Source organism: Styela clava, chromosome 5, assembly GCF_964204865.1.
Source record: "Styela clava chromosome 5, kaStyClav1.hap1.2, whole genome shotgun sequence".
In the NCBI taxonomy this organism is placed as follows: domain Eukaryota; kingdom Metazoa; phylum Chordata; class Ascidiacea; order Stolidobranchia; family Styelidae; genus Styela; species Styela clava.
The window spans coordinates 12,751,404-12,775,200 of NC_135254.1; the positions used below are offsets into that span (position 1 = coordinate 12,751,404).

General features: G+C 35.9%; 2 protein-coding genes across 2 annotated transcripts; one reads left to right on the top strand and one right to left on the bottom strand.

Annotated features, from left to right (window-relative positions):
• Positions 1-2,102: 2,102 nt before the first annotated feature.
• On the bottom strand, positions 2,103-6,379 carry LOC120344213 (WD repeat-containing protein 5). The gene is made up of 8 exons (XM_039413329.2): positions 6,064-6,379; positions 5,510-5,583; positions 5,215-5,394; positions 4,547-4,630; positions 3,819-3,997; positions 3,634-3,667; positions 2,940-3,102; positions 2,103-2,372 (listed from the first exon to the last, which is right to left on the bottom strand). Exons 1-8 carry the CDS (start codon positions 6,329-6,331, stop codon positions 2,272-2,274), a joined length of 1,083 nt encoding a protein of 360 aa, XP_039269263.2. The 5' UTR covers positions 6,332-6,379; the 3' UTR covers positions 2,103-2,271.
• Positions 6,380-13,725: 7,346 nt separating this feature from the next.
• LOC120344187 (sodium-coupled monocarboxylate transporter 1-like) lies at positions 13,726-23,201 on the top strand. Its single transcript, XM_039413297.2, has 12 exons — positions 13,726-13,857; positions 14,195-14,298; positions 14,708-14,896; positions 18,933-19,118; positions 19,238-19,392; positions 20,636-20,776; positions 21,104-21,322; positions 21,652-21,764; positions 21,979-22,136; positions 22,213-22,418; positions 22,851-22,954; positions 23,035-23,201. The coding sequence occupies exons 1-12, from the start codon at positions 13,794-13,796 to the stop codon at positions 23,199-23,201; spliced, it is 1,806 nt and encodes a 601-aa protein (XP_039269231.2). The 5' UTR covers positions 13,726-13,793.
• Positions 23,202-23,797: the final 596 nt, after the last annotated feature.

The following is a 23,797-nucleotide window of genomic DNA, read 5'->3' on the forward strand; positions in this document are numbered from 1 at the left end:
AATAAATTTAATCAATCGTGACAGTTGTCAGCCGTCAAGTGACCACAATTGCGATTTTTTTGATAAAAACTTTCGAATGCTACGGTAACATTTTTTTCCTGATGTAAATCGGATTATTTTTTCAATGAATTCAATCATGACGTATAAAAAAAACTGTGCCAAGAAGAGTTTTGCAGTCACTGTTATAATTGATGTCTTTCAATGTGGGGGGCTGGGGGCTATTTTTGGAATCGAAGAACTGTGCCGAACTGGAATACTGAAATATGTATTACAAAATTCATTCGATTTACTAGTCTTTGTGTAAATCACTTCGTCAAACATGATGTATTTTCAAGTATTACAACAAATTCAATATTATAAAATTGAAAATATTACTGTATTTTTATTTTAGAATGTTTTCAGAATACAGAAATGGAAAATTTGCCTGGCTATTTGTTTGTTACATGATAACCTGAGACAGGAGTTATACACAACCAGTACCAGCAATGCAAAAAACGAACCATACGGTACCGTAATTAATACTGTAATAGGACTGTGGGGTGACGAAACAAAAACATTTTCATTGTTCAGAAGTCGGATACGGTACCGGTACCGTAAATGTTGGCCGATTACGGTGAGCTATTTTCGTTTAGTGGATTGCTCAACTAAATATCCCATGCGACTAACTAACAACGAAAAAAAAATCCCATCCCACCCCAATAAGCTCAACCGAACAACAAAACAACGGCTACGGTACCGATTCCAGGGTGACGCTGCTCGATAACCTCTTCTGGTTTATCGCGCCTCCCTTCACACTGAAAGTATTGTTTTATATGTGATTCGTAGTTATTTTTGTCTATTGTGTACTTTTGGTATGTGATAAAATAAACTACTGACTGACTGATACCGGTACGCTCTTAACCAAGATGGCTTCGCCTTTTGAATGAACTCACAAAACGCTTTGTCATATTTCGGATATTATCCGGCAGAGTGTAGGGATTTGAATGTAAGTTTCTAATATTGTTCCAAAAACATATTTTTCAAAATATGCGTGTGGCATCTATTTTTGTCTAACACGACTCAGTCCGGAAAGTGTAATACAGTATATTATTTGCCAGAAAGTAAAATGCACTTTGGATTACGTAATATGATTGTTTAGTCACTTCGGAACAATGCATCTCATATTTTATCATCCGAAAAAAAGCTTCTTGGACCAGAAATAAACCTAAAATCGTTTTTGGACACGAAATCAATTCAAGTCAACCAATGGATCGTTTTATTATCAATGCGTTGAAGTTATGTAGAATCGACCTTCAACTACTGAACCAATTATTTTTTTAAATTTTCATAGGTTAAAAATTGTTGTTGTCTCTAGAAGTATATTATTGCTTTTATTTGTTCCTAAAGTTCATATGAAATACATTTCATCTAAATGTTCATGGGATCACCGCCCAGCTTGACGGCCTATGTCGAGGCTGTCATCCGCAATCCGGTTTAGTCTTGTTTTACTTGTATTCACGGAACACGGTTTTTATTCCATCTGGCATGGCGACCTTCGTTTTAGATTTTGCGAGGTTTGGGCTCTCTCAATGGAAATTTATTTTAACAATCTCTACCACGTGATCGTGAGTGACATCGCAGTGTTTGTTTTATCCACGCGCCTTTCTATATACATTTCGTTACGTTCTCCTTCAATGCTGGCTCAATCGGAATCGAAGGATTCCTGCTTTGCTCTCCAAGCAAGTTCTTGATCGCTCCTCTCCTTTGATCACCTTAACTGGCATGTATTCGCGGAAACTCAACAAAATTGAGAGAGGTACGGCCACAAGAAAAAGGTGTAGAAAGAAATCCTAACCAGAATGTGTTTCCTTTAACCCGGACGAAGATTTAATTCTTATAATATTCAGTCTCCACATCACGAGTCTTAAAAAGAAACTGTGTCATGTCTAACTTTAACCGTGCGAAAACACATCTTACACCACACACAGAAGAGTTCATGGAATATTTGCAACTTACTCTACTGAAATAATTATATGCCTCAGCCCTTATCATAATTTAAAAAACTATTTTCATTGCCACATTTTCTCAGAAAAAAACCCTCCTTGTATCAAAAAAAGAAACGATTGTACATTATAAAAAGTTCAATATTACTGGCGCTAAAATAAAAAGGCTGCAATAAAAGGCAGTTCATTCTCGTCCATGCAGCTGTAAACTGTAGAGAAAGTCAGGCTATCATTATGTCGATGAGCTTTAACCAATGCAAATTCATCATGAAATAAGTTTTGAGGTTGTTCAGAAGTCACTTTTCCATAATTTGATTGTTTTATCTCCTTCCAAAGCTGCTGAGGCAATTATATTTTCAGTCGGATGACAAGCCGTACACAGCACAACATCTAGATAAAAAAAAAATTTTTTTTATCCTAGCTGTTTAGTGATAAACATATTTAGAATAGGATAAGATTTACATATTTATCCCGGGAGAGTGGAAAGTTGATGAGACGGCTTAATCATATGGCGAACCATGACCTCCCGTAGTCCATGTCAGGTATGGGATTAGCTAGCCAGTGATTTGTTTCAAATGCATGACCTCGATGGTGGAGAAAGTTGTAACCAACTAGCGTTTACGTGAACCACCCTACAGCGGCAAAAAGATGCAGGTGACCAGAGGTACGCTAACGTATAGCACAATGTTCCACAACGCCAAGAAAACTAGTTGAAAACCAGTTTTATATTTTTTTCCATCAAAAGACATATTTTTTGGAAACATGATTCGCAACTCTTGATCAATTTTCAGGTCAAGCAGATATGACAGTGTTTGCATTATAGTTTATGTATTATGATATATGTTAACCCAGATGAATATCAAAACTTTGGATAAACTATTGTTACTAAAATTGTTTGTAGAATAGATATGTTTAAGGTGATAATCGATTCTAGCATCTCACTAGTCTACTGGTTACCTGTATGACCCTGTAACTTCTGTACTATTTCCTTGGTCTGTAAGTTCCATATATATATCAAATTATCCTCTGATCCACTGACGATCCATTTTCCACCAGTTACCGAGAAGTTTGCAAATATACAATATTTCTCATTCTTGTGACCAGTGTATGTTTTTAAGCACTAAAAATAAAAATATGTAAAGTGTGCTAATGATTTAGTTTCTGCGAGAATAACTACTCATCTTTTTTCAATGGTATTGTGCCGGTGGATCCGTATGCATATACTGCAAGGATGCTGTAGCAAGAGTAAAGATAACTATCCTAAGTGATTCAAGAGTCTTGCTGCACACCAACACAAATATATTTCTGTAACGTTTTGTCTGACCAAGGTCAGACTTCTTCAGACATATGTAGTTGTTATGTATGTCTGAAGAAGAATCGTTAAAGATATATATTTGTGTTAGTGTGCAGCAAGACGGTTTTTTATTTTTTTGATATGAGATATGGTAAGATAGGCAATTAAACATCGCAAGAGGAAATCTGCCATTCATGGGTGAGTTTTCTTTGTGAATCTTCACAGGGAGAATTTGTTGATATTTAAAGGTAACTTATTGTGCTTGTATATTTGATAAGGAACAAAGACCCATTCATTTCAGCTATTATTAAAACAGTGGCACTGAACTGACACACTAATAAAAGTGAACCAACTTACCTTTCCTTTAGTGTAGTCCCATAATTTTAAAGTGCTGGAATTAAAAACAAAGGAAAAATTAAACAAATGACACAATTGCATATCGAAAGTAATTCCATGTGTTGACTGATTTATTAATTGACAGAGTTCAAATACTGAATTTGATTTGTAAAGGAATGTAAAATTTTGCTTTCAAGCTATCATACTTATCCAAAGTTGCAGCAAGAATGTATTTTCCATTTGGTGAGAATTTAACAAAGGAGACTGGTGGGTTGTCATCATCTATCAAAGTTTTTAAGCATTGGCCAGATGCAGTGTCCCATATTCTGCAAAGTCCATCATAACTACTGGACACAATCAAAGCACCATCACGATTAAAATGAACCTGAGTATGGAACAGTATTAACATTGACCTCTAACAAAGATAAAACAATAAATGCCCAAATATCCTCAGCAATGAATATGTTTCAACCGTGTATTTTATGTTATATTAGTTGAATGAATAACAGTTAACTGTCTTATGCTAAAACATTTAATATATGTGCTTCACAAAAAGTATATAAACAGTATAAACAGTTTTGTATACTCCACCCTTACCACTTTCACCACACCAAACGACCCATTGCCCCACCTTGCACAACTGTCTATATAAGGGACCATAATATACATATTTAATCTAATGTTTTTTGTTTTATATTTGTTAAAAAGGGTGCATGCCGCACATTTGTGTTTTAGGCCAGTACGGTCTTGTGCATGCATCCCGTCTTACATAATAATAATCGTTCATTTATTTTTTTATCACTATTACGAGACGAATAAACATACATACATATCTCACTAAATCATAATGCAATCAGAAACCTGGACAAAATTACTTTCATACATATTTCTTATTCAATTTGATTGAGTTGAATTAATACCTCGTAATACTTACTGCTGATACAGGATCAGAATGTGCTGGTAACGTCTTCAAACATTTTCCTGTTTTTACGTCCCATATTCTCACACTTTCATCAAACTGCAAAAAATTTATAAATTAATGTCAGAAAATAAAAATTACAAGTTTTACAATTACCCCTACTTCAAAATATGTAATTAATAATAATTTATCCCAAAATCGGAACGAGAATATCGGTCGGAGACCGAAGACTTATCGATCTTAGATCGGTAATTAGTTAATAACTCGCTAATTATACGACATAATTAACCCAAAATCTATAGGCTTCTGGTCCGAGGTAAGATGCATGCACATGCACAATTTGGAGCAGATTCAACCACGCGTTCGTGAGATATCGCGTTCATCTAACAGACAAACATACAAACAGACAGACAGACAAATACCTATCAACATACTTACCGATCTTAAGATCGATAAGTAATGATGAAAGCAGGACAGTAAAAATATTCTGTTCTACCAGCCTTTTACTCATTTAGTAAAATTTCTTCTAATTACTTGTTTCATAAACAAAACTCAATAGATGAGCTTCACATTCATAAACTGCAGTTTGATTCATTCTTGAATTTGGCATGACCAAGATTTCGGATATCTTAGCTGTGGTCCACAAGACACAAATATAAATGAAATTTTCGAAAACTTCTCACCGATCCTGATACGATTAAATTTGACTGAGGGTTAAAATTACAGCAAAATACGTAATTGCTGTGTCCTTTGAGAGTTTTAGAACATTTTCCTGTGGCAGCGTCCCAAATCTTTAATGATTTATCATCCGATGCTGAACAAAGTAAATGAGAATCTGACGACCACGCAACGTCTGATATTCCCTGAAACAAAACAGAGGGTACTGATACAATAATCCAACAATGAAAAAATCTTAAAATTTCCAAAAATTAGATATTTTAAAAGAGGTCTTATTTGAAACATAGAAAACATGCCTACCAATTTATGTCCAGAAATTGTCTTTTCAAATTTACCATCATATGCTCCCCATATTTTGATCAATTTGTCTGCAGCTGTGATAAAAAGTATATAACATGTCAAATATAAATAATATATGAATCAAATTTGCACTATAAGACAACAAGAATTGGAACAATCAATACGGTATACTTTAGTTCATACCAACATCTGAGTCGAAAACATATAAAAGCTTAAACACAGTGCGTATGATATCCCACCAAATCTATCTTTAAAAAAGAGAAGACAAGTCTTAAACTGTCAAAGGATGTCAAAGTTTTTATCAAAGGATGAATCCAAGTTGAGACTGAGAGACAATAAATTTCCAATTTCTAGCTGAATCATACATTTTTAAATTTGTCAATGAATGTTCGGATAAAAACACTGTTGTCAACTGAAATAGCGAACAATTGCAAACCTATAACAGTGTAAAACAAGGCAAATATCAGATATAAATTGAGGTGGTATTGTTACTATTAAAAATAATAGATATAGTCTGTATGTTCACATCAACTATACACCCACTACCAACTCACATGAGCTTGCAAGCCATTGTCCATCTGGACTGAATTTAACAGAAGATACTGCTTTGGTATGACCAGCAAGTGTAAATTTGAGTGTATAGTTTGGCTTGGGTTGTACAGACTTCGATGAACTTGTTGATGCTGGTTTGGGAGCTGTAGAAGCTTTTACAGCACTGTTTTCTTCTGCGGGTGCATTGTTGCTTGGTGCAGGTGGAACTGAAGTTGATTCAGTCTTTGGCTGGTTGGAGTTGTTATCGCCAGATGGGGTATTCTCAGGCATTGTATATAAACGTTAGCAATACTATTAAAAACTATTTAAAAACAAAGCATATTTAAAAATTTCAAAGATAAGATTATTAATGAAACACTATCCTGCTATCCCTATCAGACTATGAATAAATCTCTTGAAAAGTCATCTGTAAATTACTCCTGTACTCAGAAGAAAAAAAAATAATATAGGGCATATGGCATAACACACATCGCCGTTACATTTAGAGCAGTAGGCATTTTACAAGTATCTATCAAATTACAACAAAAATTATAGGTATTCCAGTATTCATATTAGTTGATGATAGTAAATTCATTTAAAGAATCATCAGACAGTCAGAAGAGTTTGGCTTTGTAAAAAATGAGTTGGAAGAAATGGAATTGAATTTGCAAATGTGGAATCAATGAAACAGAATTATGACATCTCTTAGATATTAAAAAATATTACAGTATTATAGAAATATTTATCTCTAATCTCTGGTACGCGATTCCAACATACAGACATATGCTACTACAGTACTAGCTGTAAGTTAATTCCCTGTTCTGTTGTTAGCTAGAAATTCTAGCAAATTTCAGAATTTAGGAGAATGGCCAAAATGATATCATGTTTCATTATGATATACAGTTATGCATGAAACCTTCCAGCAGTTAGCAGATTTTCATTAACAGAAATGAACATCAAACGAATGAATTGCTGAACAAAATAAAAAGTTTAAAAATGAATTTTTAGCTTAGTGAGCTTTTTGGTTACTTTTTTGCTTTGCTAAGCGCTTAATACAGTAATATTAGAACGAACTGACGAGGTCTGAATGTGGAAACTATCATTTTGAAAATAATCTTGAATGGCAGCATTGTGATAGAGCCGAGTCAGTGTTGCAAGAAGAGATCACATTTCAGCATTCGTAACTTCTCCAACCCTCCCAGTACAGCAGTACAAAAACAAACGATATGCTGCAACTTTCTAGGTCAGCAGGCAGCAGTTAAAAAGTTCAGTTACACCTAATTTCACGTACACAAATGATACAGATTATCCGACGATATGCGGTAACAAACTGACAAGCGCCACACAAAAAACGACAATCAACACGCGTAGGCGGTGTGGCTCAAGGGCGCGGCGGTGTGGCTCAACGGGCTAAGCGTTAGGAATACGCTCGCCACCGCACCTCTAATTACTCTGCGTGGGTTCGCAGGTTCGAATCCCATGTAGGGATGGTTATGTGCGAGAGGATTGCTGGACTCCTCGCCGTCGTTGGGTGGTTCACGTAACCGCTGGTCGGTTACGGCTTCCTCCATCACCAAGTCCATGCTTTCGAAAACAAACAATACAGTAAAAACTAATCCCATACCCGACTTGGAATGGTAACCGGACGAGAGGCCGTGGTTCGCCATATGGATAAGCCGTCTCATCGGCTTTCCTCTCCCCCGGGATAAATATGTAAATCCTATCCTATCCTATCCTAACTTCTACAAATCTCATAAAAACAGCGCCATCGGTCAGCAAAGTAGGGTAGCGTTGCATTGAGTCTAAAATTGCAATTGTGAAGTGAACTTATGCATCAAGGTTGGAAATCCTATCTGAAGAACCAAATCGGCCTTTTCTGATCTTCAAATATTGAATAAAGTTAGATTTATCATTTGCTACTGACCGTATAAATTTGAAAATTTGCATTTTAATATGACGTTTGGATGTTTTTCAGAAATTTGCTGCTTTTGTAAGCGTATCAACCCGATGTTCAAAAAAGCTACTTCGATTGAAATATTTAACCACTTCTAAGGAAAATTACCGACAGCTAACATTAACATTGTCTATCTCAGTTTATTGAGGCCTGTTTGTAATCAAACGAAGTCTTTATCAGAAACAAAATTAAAAATATGCTCTTTTAGTTTCACCTAAATTTATGGCGCATAACTAGAAACTGACAAATGAGCGTCAAAACTCCGAAAACGAGTTAATGTTTACAGTCACGATTGAAAATCTGCCCCAACAAAAACACGGTCTGAGTGGGAGCTGAAATTGTTACGTTGACCCCTGTTGGGTGTCGGTTACTGCATTTCCCCATTCTAGGCTCAGCTGAAAATTCTGACGGCAACAAGGCAGTGTTCACGGCGATTCGGAACTTTACATTGACCTGTTGAATGTACGGGTCATACGATCCGCTGGTCAAGCAGCTTATGTTACACAAAGTTGCGGATTGAGACAGTCACTAGCCGTTTGAGTCGTTCGTGTTTTTGTTGACATAAACTACAATCTTGGCCTCTGCGTTAGCTTTGTATGACGATGCGGATTGAACAGCGAAGTAGTTCAATTAGACGCTTACCACTCCTTGGAATGTGTCCAACTAATGCAGTGGTTCTTGACTTGGGTTCGATGGAACCCATGGGGTTCGGTGGAGCTGTTCCTGAGGTTCGACGAAGGTCCTCGGAAACATTTTATATTATGGAACTTTTACATTACCTCGTCCACTAATTATACAAAAATAACTATAGTTGATCGCAGATAATAAAACTTAAACGTTCAACATCCAATAAATTAGCTTAGCTGTGTGTAAAGCTTCGCGCATATATAAGTTTTAGTAGACCCGTCGATGTTTTTAGATTCTAGTATGTTTTATTGGAAACTCATATTTTCACAGATGTCGCGCGCTTTAGTGTTTGTACTTATCTATGATTATCTATTATAACGTACTAATAAATTTATAATCAGTTTTACGAAAAAATCAAAGATTGGCGGTTAATGAATGCAAAATCAGGGTGCGTTTGAATTTCACTAGGTGGTAAATTTGCGACAAAGAATACTTCATTGCAGAGCTTTGCTTGAAATTATCATCATCCGTTCCAGACATCCTCGATATGGCGCCGAGTCATATCGTATCTCTATTTCTGTAAAATAAAACAATTGGCAAATTTTTTATCTGCATTTCAATGCAGTTTGAAGTTTGAGAATCGAATGACTTGAACTACCAACGTTTTTGAGGCATATTATCGTCTTTTGGATTTTTAAAATTGCTATTTTTTTATCCGGTTTGCGCCTTTTCACACGCATAACTTATACAACAAAAACATCAGCTTTCCCTGCCGACGGCACTATTGTGACAAAACAAGAGCTATTTACACACGGGGTATTGGTATCTATAGTTAGACCATAATGTAATTTTCTAAAACCTTGCACGAAATTAGCTTCTCATTTATAAAGTTAGTATTGGGGTCCAAATTTCAATCGTTCAGTACGATGGGGTTCGGTTAGAGCATGCCGAGTAGCACAGGGGTTTGACAGGCTCGGAACGGTTAATGGGCATCAAGTCAATTTGGAAACAATGAAGTTTTTTTTTAATTCGGCGCACGTGAAATACTCTCTACTAAATTATATATACATAATTTCTCGTGCAACACACATGCATTCTCATATGTTATAGGAAATTATGACTCTTGGATAGTTTCTAACATGAAATAAAACAAAAATTAGGCCATAGTCCGAAGTCAATTTTAAATAAGAAAGCTTGCACACGCCCAAATTTTCGCGATCGAAATTGTTTTGCAGACGTCAGCCTGAGTTATTTGTGAAATGGAATTGTTTATCCAATTCTATAGTTTTGATCGCTAATTTAAACATTTTATTCTACAGCACCGTACTTCTTGCCTGGGGGCTCCCGAAGCATGCGAACCAAGATGGCGGACATCGGAATGTAATATGTGTACTAGGTTAGGGTTAGGCCATAATTTCAGGTATAAATACTACGGGTGGCGCTTGGTTAGTCTTCGAACTGATAATAGGACTAAAATAAGGAAAATTGGAAAAAAATTATTGCCTAACCCTAACCTGTTACCTATGTTACGTTCCGATGTCCGCCATCTTGGTTCGCATACTTCGGGAGCACCCTGCCTGAACTCGTTGTCTGTTGTGTTACTGAAAGACTGTTTTGTAAAACGATGGCCGAATCTATCAGAGTCCATCAAATTAATAATCGGAAAAACAATTGGATTTACGGTACATTTTTGAGTGGATGACAATTTTTAATATATATATCTGATTTGCCCACACGATATTTTACAACACACTTGTGACTGTGGATCTAAAACATAATAGCTTGAAAGGGGGGAGTTGACTTTGATGACCGTCTGGTCATATCACTCCCTTCTGTCTATACCAAACTAATTCATTTTTTATTATTATTTTTATTATTATTACGATGAGGTCGATGACTGTTATTTTTGGTTGACGAAAAAATCTCTCTCTCTCTCTCTCTCTCTCTGTGGGTCATACACTGTATTTAGCTCGAACCAAGATCTTCAAATTCTGGTGCCACCATTCTAACTACAGTACATATTTTCGCAAACAAGCGCAGATTATTCAGGCATTGATTTTCACTATATTCTGTTGTTTTTTAGTTTTGGCTATCGGCATTGTCAGCATCATCACAGCTCTTTTGATTTCAATTGTACGATCGAACGCACTTGAACCGGTCTATGGATTTTTGGGACTAATAAACGGACCACTGGATGGGGCTTATATTCTAGGATTTTTCTTTTCGTGGGCGAACAAATACGTATTATTTATTTATACTTGTGCATGAGTCTTGTAACAACCTCATTTGCCAATCACCATTTTATACTTTTTTTATAGGGAGCATTTGCTGGCGTACTTTCTGGATTAGCTTTTTTCTTTTCTTTGGGAACCATATTTGGAATGTTGATTCATACTCAGAAAATATTCCTCCTCGAACTAGTGAGCTGTGTTCAGCAAATAATACGAATCCAGAACAATTTTTAAACTTCATCACTATGGCGATGCCAGAGACAATTTCGGTAAATGCAGAAGAAGGGTGAGTATAACATAAGCATTTTTATGTATTCTGTGAAGATTAATAACAAACAATTGTACACGAAGGGTTAGTTGATACTTTTAATGATTTTCCAGCGTTCGAGTCTAAATTGATTTCATAATTTATATCCTCAAACTGTGTATCAAAAACCTGTATAACTGTGTATATATATAGGATTTTTCTTCATTATTTTTCTACCTATCAAAAATAATAAAACATTTTTTTCTTAAAATCAACACAGTAGTACACAAGCTTGCCTTCAGTTAAAATTGGAGCATACCAGGCTTCGTAGCGCTTTTTCATCTCAGAAGAATATGGATTTTGTGCAAGATATTTCCTAAGAAACCTACCACCTAGTTTCAAAGATAAAGTATTTAATGAATTCAAAAACAGTGTACATTTCAATGAATATCAATTAGTTCTTAGATCTGAAAAATTCAAATCTAATTTATTTAGCGTATTCCTATTTTCAATAATCTGTAACCTGTTCATCTTCAGACGTTCCATTCTTTCGGATATACTGAATCTAAATTTCAATATTCATATGTTCGTAGGCTATTTTGTTTCTCTTGCTGCTGGGTTGGCGGTGATATTTCTGACAGGCAAGTATGTTATACATTCAAAAATTTTACAAGGTCGTATAATTTGTTTGTTACAAACTTTATTCAACAATTTAAAATATATATTTTAAGCCACACACCAGCAAACGGACTCAAATTACTTTATCCCAATTTTAGACAACAAATGTCTGCCAATAAAAAATTAGAAAATTCTTCCGTTTCGATGTGCCTGAACTTTCACGTTCTGAAGCGAAAACTTCATCGTCACAGAGGAATGGCGTGGTAGATGATTAGAAGAAAGACAAAATATTGGCCAACGTACTCTTGGCTACAACTATTGTTTGAGCAGTTCAATTCCATGCAACCGTTACAATCAGTGCAAATCTTTAGTGTGTTTTTACTGCTTTAAGCAAACCATTGCGTAAAAGTTGTGTCACTATATGAGAAATGGTGAGAAACAACCTACTTCTTGAGTTGCGACTTGTACGGGTTGCAACTGTGTTGGGTTAACCTATATCTCTGGCCCGTCATGCCCGTGGGTTTCGACTAAGATCTTTCTACAAATAGGCTTGCCACTTGGTATTTTCATCTACCGGTAATGCTAACCAGTTCGCTAATCTCATAAAATTCCGTGAGACGGTTCTACAGAACCGATGCAAACCGGCTGAATCCCACCACTGGTTGCAACATGATTGGATAGGTTCCAGCTATCGTGTTACGTAATATCTCCAGTAACAAGCTCGCAGCTGTTTAAAGCTTATCAAGATGTAACAGACTAGAAAGGATTTGAATTAAAGATTTTAAAAAAGAAAATGTGATGAGTTTAGGTTTGTAGTCAGCATATATCAACGCCTCATATAGACTTTTTATTGCTTTTAGAAGGGCTTTGATGAATGCTCGTGAAAAAGCGATTCGTGCTTGTCGGTAATTTTCGAAAGCCAGTTGAATACAGAATATTGAATATCTTGCAGTGTCATATTCAAAAGTACTACTGCAAATATTCAGTTAACAAACTTTCCTATGTTGGCAGCATCGACTTAAGAACACACTCTGTTGTATGTGTAGGCGCACTGCTATGATTCTTCAATTCACTAAAGATACTGAATAAATTCATAAGTAGTACACAACAAGAAAGAGTTCTGCAATGTAACACTTAAATTAGAAAACTTGAAGTGCTGAAACGTTTGCAGTGATAAACTAATTTGTCGAATTAGTGTATGAAATGTGTTCTTCCGTCGCATATAAATTAATATACTGTATTATTAAATATTTTTTCCGAATCGGTTCTAACAAAAGTTTGTTTAGGTGAGTCAGTCAGTCGAAACCATGGCTCTAACCTCTCATATTACCATACAACATAATATATTCAAATAAAACAATAGGTAAAAGTAGAAATCAGTCCCGGCACACGTGTATATTTCGTCACCGCGGATATCAATCTTTCAAGTCGCCCTACATATATATATATATGTGTTGGTTGTTTTGCTTATACGTGCCCTAATAACTACCGTAATAGTCAACGGAATTCTTTTTCAATCAGTAAATCAGTAAAAACACGGAGCGGCGGCAAGGGCATGGTAGTGTTTATGAAGTGCTAAAATATACTTTTCATTTGCAATGTATTCGGTCATATGGGCGTTTTTGTGAAATTTCGATTGCTGTGAACTTGCAATAGAAGGATTTTTAGTATCGCCTATGTTATTTAAAGAAACGTAACTTATAATCTGAAACAATATTAAAGATGTGACGTTCCAATGCACTCGCCACATTCTAGTTTTTTTTTTACTATGTAGTTATGGGTACGTGAAGCCTGGTCTGAACCCAGTTTTCATGTGATAACCAGATTAGTTAATCGGTTCAAGAGAATGTACTTGGATGGTGGAGAAAGCCGTGCCGTTCCCACACAACAGAACAATAATAAAGTACTCCCTATAGATATAACAACGTCTGTTTTTATAAACATTCTCTGCGAAACATTAGCGATATACATTCATTTTAATATATATCGGTAGGTAGGTACTAGGTAGGCTACTTATAAGCATTGTTGTCTGCACCAAGTTTGCGCTTTGAGGGCATATGAGACCCGCATTTACGAATGGATAATGAAGATTATACCCCAAAGAATATGCTAGGAGTGGCTGATCTTGCAACCTTTGCATGTAGGTATATCCGTACCACAACATTGCTTATATTTGCTTGGTCTATTACGAAAATCAGTAAAATGGCTTCATAGCCAACCCATAGTCGTATTGGTAACACGGTTGTGATATCTTCCAATAATTCTTCATTGATACCATAAAATAGGTCAAATGAATTGAGAAATAAAATACGTTTAAGGTTTATTTTATTAATATCCTGATTTTATTGCCCAAATTGCATCTAGAAACATCAAAACAAAAAGATGCAAGTGCATTTCCAGCCACCTACCTTTGTCTGAATATTGCCCGTCTCAAATAGCTGATCACCCGCCTCTATTAATTGGTATTTTTATTTCAGTTTCAATTGTTGTGTCTTGTGCTATTGGAATTTACTATGCATACAAAGATAGAAAGAATTCTACAACAGATAATTATTATTATGGAGGAGGGAAAATGAACGCGGTATTCTAAGTCAATTTTTATATGTGGTCGGGTGTATTCTACTGCCACGGTAGAGTGATAGCTAGAAGTGCTCTACGTTTGATTGTGTAGCCTACAACTCGCTAGCTTGAATTCGACATTCAGGGTGGCACTACAATGATAATGAATGATTTGCCAATGCTATGAAGGCAGGGTATGGTGGAACAATCCAATTTTTATCGTTTTATTAATGCGAATGAAATGTGGATACTTATTTTAGACAATTTATAACGTGGGAAGTATAAATACTATCCTAACAGTAGAAACATATATGAATTGTATTCACAGATGAATTACCCTTAGAGATGATGTATTTAAATTAAGAAGATTTTAGTTAACTTAAAATAAAGATATATATATATATATAATCTAATACAAAAAAATAATCCAGGTTGCGGTTGGTCTTTCAATTGCCGTTACCTTCCGTTCAGCCGTAACGGTAATCGCCAGTCCTGCAGAAGCATACATTACCGGTACTGCAGTGTTGTGGGAGGAATTCTTGACTATATTCACATCTTTTATCACCATGATATACTTCATACCTGCGTTTCGTAGGATGCAACTGAATACTATTTTTCAGGTAGGATATTTCCGATCCGGGGCTGTAAATGTATTGTATCTGTAATAATAAAGGGCTTGGCTTTTGTCGCGATTGTCACATGCTGAGTTGCAGTAGGGATGGATTTGGATATATGGCCCCAAGCTCCATTTGAATGGCCTATTCCGTAGAAGTCTATTGATTGTCATATAGACCAGTGGTTCCCAAACTTCTTTTCCGCGACCCCAATTTTCATAAAATCAAAGCCCACAGATACTCGCGACCCCACAACTAGAAACGTTGTGCAACTTCAGAAATCAGTACTGTGTATCAGTTTAATTACCTCAATGGGAACAATGTACTTGTATATCGACTGCAAATGGACGTTGAGGGTAAGCACTGGCCCAAAAATATACGAACGAGTCCGGCAATGCGCGGGAAAACGGGGAAACCTCGGACGATTTGATAACACATGGCATCGTATGAAAACCACAGTTTATAAATCTCTTCGATCAGAATTATAACGGTTCTTCGGCAAAACATAGACGGACTTGATAAAATGTGGTAGATTGTAAGGAAGCGTAAGATACTTCGGAAATAGTAAAATTCGGAGATAGTAAGATGCTTCTAAATATGCATAAATTTTAAATCTTATTCAGTATATTCCATCAGTGTCAGCCGACTCGTAAATTTTGGACACGTGCGCAAATTAACGAAGCGCTTTCGCAACGGATCAAAACCTAAGTGCAAAGACACTGCCTGGTAATCAATACCAAACTTGTCAAACACCTAATTAAGGACCGATCGCCAAATAAAGCAACTTTGCTTTGTATATTCCATAACCAAGCGGCTACACTGATACAAAATACCAAACCAACATAATTTCTTGCAGACTGGCAAAAAATCCAATTCGCATACCAGCGGGTCAATAACATGATCAAAAAAGCTATATTAGGAATCGAGCAATTTTGGCGCCGTTTGGACAATATATGGTCGCGTTATTGCCGAAGTTGGATAATTTTACGGTACTTGCCGACCAGCACAAATTCCACTTTCCAATTTCAAACCCCATTCACTTCTGTGCTCATGTTTGACAGAAATTAGGCGACGGGGTCGCGACCCACAGTTTGGAAAACACTGATATAGACCATTGGTTCTCAACCTTTTTCAGTTCAAGGACGGTTAAAATTTCAAAACAAATTTTGCGGACCGGCGGACCTTCAAAATTAACTAAAAATGTCATGAACACAAAACATAATCAAAAGAATGCAATTACGACAAAAGTTAAAGTACAATGAAATACATTACTAGAGGCTCTCCCACGAGGTTGCTATACTGTGAGTGAAAATGTCCTGTTAGCATTTCGGGTTGCATTGCGTCGTTTGAAAGAATTTTGAAGTAGGCTAGGCACATGGGAAGTACTTTTTCGCTGCTAGGAGCAATAGTGAAACCTAGCTCCACATATTTCTTATCATACTGCCTAATAGGATCTCCCTTTCGTTTTTTGCTTTGTTCATTTCTAACTGCACCTAATCGATGATCTTCTATTACTGATACTTTAGCCCTACTTTACCAGTTCATTTACTTGTTTTGGGGATATCTATGCTCTTATTAATTTCCAACCCATAGTGTGTACATTGTATATTTTCGGCATGTCATTCACTTTCTTGATCTATGACTATTTGCATACTGTGCGCCTGCTTGGGGGCTGATCAATACAATGTGGGTTTATTCCGATACCTGTTACACTGTTTTATGCATAAACACATTTTAAAAGACCTGCACATGTCAGACGTGTACATGATGATAGCCTATCTGGGCCACCGTTGTCATGTACCGGTAGAAATTTTTTTTTACATTTTTAATTGTATATTGTCAACTGAATTTTTTTACTTGGCCTTCTTCGTCACTGAGCATCGCCAAAACTTCATATTGTAACCAAGTGGCTGGCTAGGTCATCTTCAAAATTCCCCTCAGAACCGGTACTATTCAGGAATGAAGCACGTTTGTTCCAAAGTGACTATAAACTTCTACCGGTAGTCACTTTGGTTCCAAGTAATTCAGCCGCAACGGGGAATTTCCCGTTCGTCTGCGATCTGTGGATCTCGCATCTAATAATTATCTATTTCTAATGAGATATTTTAGTTATATAATTCGGCAAAACCTCACGGTACTCGCGCCAATAACAGTATTTCTATAATTAATTTACCTGATCTTTTAACAAGAGAGCTATGCTCAAATATATGGACACGTTTGAAGTGAATGAATGGCCTTATAAGAAAACTTTTATCTTCAAGCACTGAAAATTTCAGAGCAATTGGTCCAGTAATTAAAGAGAAAAGCGACTTTTTAGAATTATGTAACAAGTAGGCGTGGCTTTCCACACGTTTTCTCACCACTGAGGGGGCGGAGGCACTGCCCCCACACCCAATGCCACTTGAACACATTCCCATTACCCGGGCAAACGCTTTCCCGCTCCGAGAACGGATATTAACGGCCTCTAAACGCCAAAATCACTCTAGTGTGACTAGATCGATGACTTGATTGACAGGTAGCCTACTCCGGGCCACTAGAAGTCTGTTTTGTCCCGCTACCAATTTCAACGTGAATTGAAATACCAAGTGATCCAAGTCACTTATCAATTACGGTACCAGGGCAAAATAAGAAAATATCGATTCCCCGATAATCATATGCGGTACGGTAACTTACCAGTAGGCCTACCTAAAATTTGTTCGCAGAACGGTTCTTCCTTGTCATATAAGAACTCAATTCATTTCCTCTTATCAAACAAAAAAATAAGGTAGGCTACAAAATTCATGTTGTTTACATCAGAACTGTAACAAAAAGATGAGAGCGTAGGTGTCCAAATAGTGTCAAAGAACAACAACAACATAATATTGATACGATCGCTATGTCCACTACGTGTCCAACTAGATATTAAAACCTTGGGTGTCGCTGCTTGATAACCGGATTGGTTCCCCGCGACTTCCCTTCCAAAGCAAAATTGTATGATTACTATTTTTTTTTAATATTGTATGTGTTTGTTTTTTGCTGGTTGGATAAAATAAACTTGACTTGAACATCAACTTTGCTGCAAGGTCGTTTCGGGGCATGTTGTAAAGTTGAAGTAACAGTCTCTTCCTCTGTCATTTTAACACCTCTAGCTTGGTTTTCAGTTTCACCGCTGTTTTTTTTTTTTGAAAGAACTGGATAATACTTTGCTGTTTGTTTGCCTTCATTTTACTATCAAACCTCGCTAAATTATAGGCCTACTGTCAAATTACGGAACGTGCAAATTGCGAAGATCTCGATCAGGTACCGTACTATGTGCTATCAAACTCCTACGTTATAACGTTAATCGCCGTTATGGGCCATGGACTTAACGGACATCCAGCCGTTCAGGGATTGAAATGGGCAGAGGACCTCTCACCAAGTTTGGTTGTTAGACGACTATCGGTACTACGAGTCAAAAAAGTCACAAAATTGACATGCCGTCAATACTTTGTATTTTGCCATTTGCTTATAATATATTAATATTGTGAGTAAACTGGCGCATGTATATTTACATGCATTAAACCTTTATAAAGGTTTTGTCAGTTTCCCCGATTTTCCCAATCTTCTGTGTTTTCATTGTTTGTGTTTTGTGTATGATTTTTTTTGCGGGAAAACCAACATATATATATATATACTCAATGAGTGAATATTATTGGACACGTTTAGTGGACATAACGATCGTTTCAAAATTTTGTTGTTATTGTTATTTGTATCCATCATTTTTAAAAAATTGCTTTTTCTCTTCGAATACTGGACTAATTGCTTTGAAATTTTCAGTGGTTAAAGATAAAATTTTTCTCCAGAAAAATATTACTTTTTTTTCGCTATGACGTCATCAAAATTATTGCCATTGGGTGGCGCTACGTGTCCATATATTTGAGCATAGCTCTCTTGTATTGGAATATATTAAGCGGACCGGTGGTTGAGAACCACTGATATAGACGGCGGGTTTGATTTGGTACAAGCATCTATATTTTATTATTCAGAAGTTTACCCAAATATCTATTTTTGTCTAATTTTCTAGTATCTTGAATTTCGGTTCAGTGCTGAACTGGCAAGACTGGCTGGTTTCATGTATAGCATCGCTACAGTATTTTACATGGGAACGATAATATATCTTCCGGCTGTTTCGTTAAACGCAGTGACTGCAATCCCATTGACATTGAGCATCGTATTAACTGGAGGAATTTGCACGCTTTACACGACTCTGGTATGTGGCTTTTGTGAATTTTTCTCGACAAGTTTTATACAAATATTTAACTTTTCAATGCAACCTGATAACCACTAAAAAGTTTGAAACGAGTTAAAAGAAGAAAATTCAACTCTCAGGGTGGAATGAAAGCCGTCGTATGGAGTGATGTGTTCCAGTCCAGCATTATGCTTATTGGAATGTTTGCTGTCACAATTCAAGGATTAATAACTATTGGTGGGTTTGGAGAAATGGGAGCTGCGTTGGAAAGGGGTGAACGTTACACTGAATTGAGGTGAGTAGCATTATTGGACACAAGGTGTACATATTTATCATTTTGCTAAATTACGTTTTGTTATTATCAGTAGCGCTTTTGACCACTGACAAGAAGACTTACGGGGCCCGATATATTTTAATTTGTGGGAACACTTATATGATACACTCATGTGATATCTGCAAAAATATCTTTATATGACCTTTGGCGTTATTGTTCTATGACATGCATTTGACCATTGCTCTCTTGTGGACCTATGGATCATTTTTGGACACGTAGTGGACATAACGATCGTTTCAAAATTTTGTTGTTATTGTTATTTTCATTATTTGTCTCCATCATTTTTAAAAAAATCGCTTTTCTCTTCGAATACTGGACCAATTGCTTTGAAATTTTTAGTGGTTGAAGATAAAATTTTCCCCAGAAGGCTATTACTTTTATTCATTTTAAATATTTCTGTTAGCTCTGTGAGATTTGTTTTTGTTTGCTATGACGTCATTAAACGTTCTGCGGACATCGGACGCCATTTTGTGTCCTACTGTACTTCTTTGCTTGGTGTGAATATATTTGTAGACTGTGATCTGACGGTACGGTAAACCGTACTGTACTGCGACCAGACGTGTCCATATATTTGGGCGTAGCTCTCTTGTGTTGTTATTGTTATTATTTGTCTCCATCATTTTAAAAAATCGCTTTTCTCTTCGAATACTGGACCAATTGCTTTGAAATTTTCAGTGGATAAAGATAAACTTTTTCTCCAGAAGGCTATTACTTTTTTTTCGCTATGACGTCATCAAAATTATTGCCATTGGGTGGCGCTACGTGTCCATATATTGAGCATAGCTCTCTTGTTTTGTTATTATGTTGATGGTATTTTTATTGTTGTTGTTACCGGAACAATCAATTTTTAGTGGTATAAGATTGTATTTTTTTCTAGAAGGCTATTACTTATTTCAAAACTTTCTGGGGGCTCCATGTGTTCCGTTTTTAATTCGAAATTTTGTGATGTATTCGAAAACGTGTGATGACTGATGACCTATTGAAAATTGTTACAAATTATTTGTAGCGGTATTTCGACCTCTTGCAACGTAAAAGTCGGAAATTTTTGTCGGTACCGATCATTTAAAAGGGAAGGTAGATCACTGCTTCTATTTGGTCTTGGTATCCGTATATTTAAACATCGCTCTCTTGTATCAGGGTCATGTGGTTTGTGGTTTAAAATACAGTTCTTGGATGTTTGATGTTGCATGCATTTTATTCACAGATTTGATTATGGCATATTTAGCCGAATATCTCCAACTGCTGTACTCGTCGGCAATTTTGTTTTTGCTTTGGACACATTGTGTTTTTCACAGCCCGTGATGCAAAGATATTTATCTTGTAGAAGTACTACACAAGCACAATTGTAAGTTACAATTTGATGCTAGTATAAATAGTTGTTCTTTTGTTTAATAAATTACCTCCGGAAGAGTGCGAAAGAAAAATTACAAATAGAAGCATTTAAGATAGGAACATTTGTAGGATTTGATATTGTCATTTATCTCTTAGATTTATCATAAAAGATGATCATAAAAAGGTATTTATATGCTATGAACCATATTATAATGTTAAAATATTTAGTAAGCAGGAGAGCCGGTCTCCGCAAACATAGCATAAATGTAGTTTCGTTGTCTTGGAAATTGGAATGCCTATACCAGATTGTACTTGGAAAATTTTAAAATTATGTTTGAAGGTCTTTGCTGATCTACATCTTCCCAACAATATTGATATCTTTGCTGATGTCAGTAAATGGATTTATAATGTACGCATACTTTGAAGGTTGTGATCCTGTAATGTCGGGAATACTTCAAAAAATTGACCAAGGTATACCGTACCTGGTGTTGAAATTATTTGAAAATATCCCAGGGTTGACTGGACTTTTCATATCAGCAATATTCAGCGCGAGTCTCAGGTACATTTTAATGGTTTAATAGGCATCAATCAAGTCAATTTGGAAACAAGAAAGTTTTTTTGAATTCGGCGCACGTGAAATACTAGATACTAAATTATAGATAATTTCATGTATTAATATACTCATATGTTATAGGTAGTGATGACTCTTGGATAGTTTTCTAACATGGAATAAAACAAAAATTAGACTATAGTCCGAAGTCAATTTTAAATGAGAAAGCTTGCATACCACCAAATTTATCAAAATTGTTAGCCTGAGTTATTCGTGAAATGGAATTGTTTTTCCGATTCTGTAGTCCTGATTGCTAATTTAAACATTTTATTCTACAGCACCGTTTCTTCTTGCCTCAACTCGTTGTCTGTTGTTTTACTGGAAGACTGTTTTGTAAAACGATGGCCGAATCTATCAGAGTCCATCAAATTAATAATCGGAAAAACAATTGGTATTATGGTACATTTTTGAGTGGGTGATTGTTTTTAATATATCTGATTTGCACACACGATATTTTACAACACACTTGTGACTGTGTGTCGTAGACTGTCTTTAGCTCGAACCAAGATCTTCAAATTTCGATGCCACCATTCTAACTACATCTTTTCGCAAATAAGCGCAGATGATTTAGTTATTGATTTTCACTATATTCTGTTGTTTTTTAGTTTTGGCTATCGGCATTGTCAGCATCATCACAGCTCTTTTAATCTCAATTGTACGATCGAACGCACTAGAACTGGTCTATGGATTTTCAGGACTGATACAGGGACCACTGGATGGGGCTTATATTCTAGGATTTTTCTTTCCGTGGGCGAACAAATACGTAATATTTGTTTATTCTTGTGCATGAGTCTTATAACAACCTCATTTGCCAATTACTATTTTATACTTTTTTCTAGGGAGCATTTGCTGGTGTATTTTCGGGAGTTGCGTTGCTTTCTTTTATTTTCTTCGGGAACCATATTTGGAATATTGATCCATACACAGCGAATATTCCTCCTCGAACTATTGAGCTGTGTTCAGCAAATAATACGAATCAACAACAACTTTTAAACTTCACCACTATGGCGATGCCAGGGACAATTTCGGTAAATGCAGAAGAGGGGTAAGTAAAACACAAGCATTCTTATGTATCCTGTAAGATTTATTAACAAACAATTGTATAAAAAAAGTTAGTTGATTCTTATAATTATGAAATGATATTACAGCGTTCAAGTCTAAATTGACTCTAAAATTTATATCTTTGAATTATTTTTGTATGTGTTTTGGTACTGATACTCACCTCGATTATATCAAATACTTTTTCTTCTTTATCTTTCTGCTTTATTTCTTATTATTTCATAAGTTCATAGTATCTTCATATTTCATATTATTTTATAAGTCGACAAAGTAATACATTTCACGGATAAAGTGTCCATTGAATTCAAAAACAATGTACATTGAATGAATAGCAATAAGTTCTTAGATCTGAAAAATTTGAAACTAATCTATTCAAGGTATTCCTCTTTTTATTAATCTGTAACCTGTTCATCTTCAGACGTTCCATTCTTTCGGATATACTGAATCTAAATTTCAATATTCATATGTTCGTAGGCTGTTTTGTTTCTCTTGTTGTTGGGTTGTCGGTGTCATTTCTGACGGGCAAGTATTTTATACATTCAAATATTTTACAAATTCGTTCATTACAAACTTTCTTCAACAATTCAAAATATATATTTTAGGCCACACATCAGGAAGTGAAGCGAACCCTAATTACTTTATCCCAATTGTTGACAACAAATGTCTGCCAATAAAAGTTAGAAAATTCTTTCGTTTCGGTGTACCTGAACTTTCACGTGATGAAGCGAACATTTCATTGTCACAGAAGAATGGCGTGGTAGATGATTAGAAGAAGGACAAAATATTGGTCAATGCACCCCTGATTCGACTATTGTTTGAGCCATTCAATACCATGCAACCCTTACAATCAGTGAAATTCTTCTGTGTGTTCTTACTGCTTTAATTAAGAAAACCATTGCGTAATAGTTAGTCACTATATTAGAAATGATCAATAACAACATAGTGCTTGAGTTGCGACTCGTACGCGTTGCTGCTGTGTTGGAGTAACATATATCTCCGGCTTGTCATGTCAGTGGGCTCCGACTGAAATCTTTCTACAGATAGGCTTGCCACTCGGTATTGACTGGAGTGGAAACTGTCTGTCCTATTTTTTGAACTAAAAAATATTACAAGTCTTATCCAGTATTAGAAATGCAAGGACGGATATGCAAATCTAATTGAAATGCCTAAAGAGCTTGTCAAAATTTGATCTACATGTTTCTGAAATGTTCCCAATGTATTTCTTGTAACTTATTGTACACGTCTGTACAAATTACATATATATAGTGTCTTACGTGGAGCAATATTTTGACTTTTGCTTTTCTAAGGATTCTTGCACTCCTCGTCTAGTCAAAGAGGTAAGTTTATATTGCAATTTCCATTGAC